Source organism: Phaseolus vulgaris, chromosome 5, assembly GCF_051622355.1.
Source record: "Phaseolus vulgaris cultivar YP4 chromosome 5, ASM5162235v1, whole genome shotgun sequence".
NCBI lineage: Eukaryota > Viridiplantae > Streptophyta > Magnoliopsida > Fabales > Fabaceae > Phaseolus > Phaseolus vulgaris.
In genome coordinates this window covers 12,868,507-12,873,672 of record NC_143502.1, presented here as the reverse complement: position 1 = coordinate 12,873,672, position 5,166 = coordinate 12,868,507, and the positions used below count along the sequence as shown (strand labels likewise).

Sequence of the window (5,166 nt, the reverse complement as noted above, 5' to 3'; positions counted from 1 at the left end):
ATATTTTAAATTGTACAATTTGTAATCTAAAATTTATAATATAAATTTATATTACAAATTGTAGAGTTCAAAATCTATATTTTGAATTCTCAAAATACCTTCTAAACTCTACAATTCAAAATATAATTTTATATTTTGAATTGTAGAATTTATAAAATATAAATATATTTATATTTCGAATTTTAAAGTTTGAAAGGCATTTAAGAATCCATAAAATACCTTTTAAATTTTACAATTCTCGAAATGTAACTTTCATTAAGGATAAATTAAATTTTTCATAAAAAGTATGAAAGTGCATAAAGTAGGCATGAAGGTATAGGTAGGTGGAGAAAGAAAATGACCTTTCTAAATTGGCAACCCAGTGTCATCTAGCCCAACCCATTAACACAAGTAATAAAGTATGAGTTTCTTCTTGCACTCCTACATTTTTCTTCTTGCAACTATATCATTTGAAATACCGAAATTACCCTTTCACAGTTTTGGGTGATTCAGGATAAAAATTCTGTAAGAGAAAATAATTTTTTAAAGGATGTTTCTGGAATAAGAACTCCAGAAAAAAAAAATCATTTTGAAATATTTTTTCCAAAATAAATTTTTTTATTTCTGAATTGATAAATCTGGAATTAAGAAAATATGTTTCGAAAAATATGTTCCAGAAATATTCTGGAAAGAGCAATGCAAAATTTATTTTTAAAAGGGTAAAACAGTCTTGTTAAAAAATATGAGGTGCAGGAAGACATTTATTAGGGTGTAAGAAGAAACAGCCAGCATGCATTTGACAAAACTAAGTATATGTGAGTGTGCGTGTCACGTGAGTCTTCGTCCTCATGTTTCTCTCTATCTGCGTTAAGCGATGTGTGACTGTGCGAGACAGAGGTAGATGATGATGTATTCACGGATTAGAAGCCTTGGTGCAAACATCAAATGCGCCGCGAGACTCTTCTGTTCATCATCCGCTACCACTCCGGTGGCGCCGTCGCAAATCCCGCAGACTCTGGCGGGGCTCCGGGCGCGGCTGGAGGAGGAATCACCGTCGCTATCGGACTTCATCTCGCTGAGATCGGAGAGCGCGTACTCGGTAGAGGTCGGGACTAAGAAGAAGCCGATTCCGAAGCCGAGGTGGATGAAGGAGGCCGTTCCCGGCGGCGAGAAGTACGTGCAGATCAAGAAGAAGCTCCGCGAATTGAAGCTTCACACTGTTTGCGAGGAAGCTCGTTGCCCTAATTTGGGCGAGTGCTGGTCCGGCGGCGAGACCGGCACTGCTACGGCAACTATCATGATTCTCGGTGACACTTGTACTCGAGGTTGCAGGTTATAATCCAATCGTTTCGCTTTCTTTTCTGTGTTTAACTATTTCTTTATTTGGTGAATGGAGCATTTATTTGTTTTTGAAAGTGGCTTTGAGGAAGTGCGTTGTAGATTTGGATAATTAGGTAGAGTTGGTGTTTCGGTTTGATTGATAAGTAGAGCAGGTACAACTCGCCATTGGAGTAGCAAAAATGATATGGAGCAGTTCTGTGCTCATGTTATGAATTCTAGGGAATGCTGGAATTGCTTTAAGTAATAAGCATGTTTTTGAGGTTGAGTTGTTTAATGGCTTAGCACGTATAGTCGATTGAGATTGTAATAATTACATGTACATCTTAGAATTTGTTCTCAAATCAAAAAGCTAGCTCATGAAGTGAGAGCTGTCCCACACTTGTATATACTATTTTGGTCATAGCATTAGTGAGCTTTCCAATACATCCGATAATGGCTCGGTAACCAGTGTCTCAATAGGTCGAGTAGCAATCAATCACTAGAGTAGGCACTATTTTCTTTAAATTTGGTTTGGATGTATAACAAAATTTGATGTTAAAATTTTAAACTTTTATTTGTCTAACCGATAACTATCACTGTACTATGGGGTGATACACTGACTTCTCTTACTGGTACTGTTTGTTAAGTTTGTACATTGCATCCTTTTGTTCGGGAAAGTACACACTGTCATTGCTGTGTACTTTTATAATGCATACCCTTTTATATTTGAGAAGTTGCTCCTACCTGATGTACAATTTCTACAACATTTATTCTAATTAAAAAAACTAGGTAAGAACGGTAGCTGTAATTTCCCAAAGAAGTATAGGATGTAATAAGAACTAACTTTGGGAAGGTTAATATGATTACCCAAGACTCATTATAGTTGTATATGGATTAGTTTTTTCCACAAGACTTGCATCTAATTATTTCTTGTTAATTTTCAGATTTTGTAATGTTAAGACATCGAGGACTCCTCCACCTCCTGACCCTGATGAGCCTACCAATGTGGCTGAAGCAATTGCGTCATGGGGTCTAGATTATGTGGTTATAACAAGTGTTGACCGTGACGATTTACCTGATCAAGGGAGTGGTCATTTTACTGAAACAGTGCAGAAGCTGAAGGCACTGAAGCCTAATATGCTGATAGAAGCCCTAGGTATGTATTTGAACATTTCTAGTTACTGAAAATACTATGGCATCTGGTTCTATAATCCCGATAGGTGGGCACCTAGTTCTATTTAAAAAGTTAAGCATCTGTATGGTTTGCAGTTATAGTTAGTGGATAATGGTATGAAAGGAAGGCAATCTTTTGTTAACTTTTGTTTCAACTATAGGATATTAGGTTGCAAGGTGGATCAGGTGGTACCTATAGTGCTAATTCCCCTTGAAGTGTCGATTGCTGAATTTCATAGACAGTATTTTTATTATTGAAAAATGTGATATGCTTACAGTATGGCTTTTAATAGAATTATAAAAAATCTTGTTCACCGGTCATTGAGAATAAGGTTTGATTTTGAATATCAGGTTTCAATCTTAGTATATATTTATTGAGATGAATTGTTTATTCAGGGTACTATGCTTAATTAAAAACCTTCTTAAGTATTAACTCAAATTTCTTCCTTCCATTGATGATTTTTGCACTATTGTTGTAACAGTTCCAGATTTTCGAGGAGATGCTGACTGTGTAGAGAAAGTTGCTAAATCAGGATTAGATGTCTTTGCACATAACATTGAGACAGTTGAAGAGCTACAGAATGTTGTACGGGATCATCGTGCTAATTTTAAGCAGTCCTTAGATGTTCTAATGATGGCCAAGGAATATGCTTCTGCTGGAACACTCACTAAGACTTCAATAATGTTAGGTTGTGGGGAAACACCTGACCAGGTTGTGAAGACAATGGAGAAGGTGAGAGCGGCTGGAGTTGACGTGATGACATTTGGGCAGTACATGAGACCTTCAAAGCGTCATATGCCGGTGTCTGAATATGTTACACCAGAGGCCTTTAATAAGTATCAGACTCTTGGCATGGAAATGGTAAGACCTTTATTCATGTGTTTGGATTTAACTTACTTTGTTTTGGAGAAATACTCATTTCTTTAGTGACTGCCTAGGAGCTGTTGAAAAAGACAGCATTTATATCGCATAATTAATTGGTTACCAAAGTAATTGTTAGAATATATGTTGAATATCTCGTAATACCAATGTTGTATCAAAATATTTTAGAGTACCTTAGAGATTATATCTTTAGATTAGTTTTCCTTTTTGTTTTGGAAAGATTAAAATATTAGTTTTCCTATTTCCTTGATTTCCAGGTGTCCTTATATTTCATGATTTGACTCCTTATTTAGTTAGGATAATGATGTAGTGTTGGCATAAAAAAAGAATTAGTGTATTTTACCATCTTATTGTAACTCCTCATTCAGTCTCTTTTCCTTTTCGTCCCTCTACCAAAAATTCAATAATTTCAACTGTAATTATTATCATCAATTTTGCTGGCATTCATGCAATCTAATATTAAATATCAGTTACAATAATAGTACTTTTTGTTGTTATATGTTCTCTCGGTGTAGTAGATATTTGAGTGGCATAAAACTTATTTACACCTGAGCTTCTTGCCTGTATTTATTCGTCTCAAAATTTGGAGCATCTAAAATCATTTTGCCTATTCAGTTTTTGTAAAATAATCATATCTGTTAATCCATGGAAAGTTCAAGTTTGTCATTTCGTTATTTACTCTTCGGAGTTAGCACACCCCTGACCCAGCGGACCTGCCAGTAGCAATCTTTATCTGACATTCTATTTCTGTTCATCACCAAGCGGTGCAATCATGGAACATTTCTCTCCTTTTAGTTTTTGCATCCAGCATCATGATGATTTGTGCAAAAACTGTAATATTATAAAAGCTGCATATGGTATTGAATTATAGCTTGATCATGTGGTATAATGACGAACTGATTCTACTTTGTACGAAGGGCTTTCGATATGTGGCATCTGGGCCCATGGTGAGGTCTTCATACAAGGCTGGTGAATTCTATATTAAATCCATGATTGAATCAGATCGAGCTGCATCTCCCTCAAACTGACATCCTCTTGACGCATTATCTCTTTTGTTATTTACACACTTCAATGTGCATTGTATGTAAGGAATGCAGGCTTACTCCATGCTGTTGATGCTCATGCCACTGAAATGAGTAAAAATTTATAAATAAGCATGGGCTGTCTGCCACTTTTTTCTCCTTCTCCTCCCCAACACCAACACCAATTAGTGGATTGGCTGATTAATTTGGAAAATGCAAATTTCAAGATTGTATATGTTATCATTTACTTGTATTAATTTTTTCTCTACTTAATTGGTGCCGACTTATACCATTTACCGTAGTTATTAAAAGTCATAAGTGTTTATCTCTTATTTGAGAAATCATTTAAAACTGTTGATTTTAATACTGCTGAAGTGTTTCTTTTTAACTGAATTTGGGTTTATTTGGTATTTGATATTCAAGCTTATCTCACTGGACTTTAGTTTTGAATTAGAGTTTGGTACTACTTTATACCAGCGTACTACCAAAGAGCCTATATAATTGTTATGCAAATTGTCCTGCAGTTATGTTTAGTGTTATCATTAGATTCATTAGGAGGATAGCCTAGTAGCAGTGATCAGTGAGGTATTCCATTTTTTGGGCTGTGACTTTTGAAAGGCTGCCTAGTGTCTATCTCAACATCCTGTGGGGACTGATGGTAAAACAGTTAAAGCTGGAATGGAATACTTTGAGTAATAATTTTTGGTTACAAGACATTCCTGAAGTAAATAAATTCTGTTGAAATATGGAAAGTTCTGTATGTATATATCGTGGTAAAATGCTTAATTA

General features: G+C 35.4%; 1 protein-coding gene across 1 annotated transcript; it reads left to right on the top strand.

Annotated features, from left to right (window-relative positions):
- The first annotated feature begins 648 nt into the window (after positions 1-648).
- LOC137835277 (lipoyl synthase 2, mitochondrial) lies at positions 649-4,721 on the top strand. The gene is made up of 4 exons (XM_068643712.2): positions 649-1,311; positions 2,244-2,455; positions 2,955-3,334; positions 4,273-4,721. Exons 1-4 carry the CDS (start codon positions 881-883, stop codon positions 4,381-4,383), a joined length of 1,134 nt encoding a protein of 377 aa, XP_068499813.1. The 5' UTR covers positions 649-880; the 3' UTR covers positions 4,384-4,721.
- The last annotated feature ends 445 nt before the right edge of the window (positions 4,722-5,166 follow it).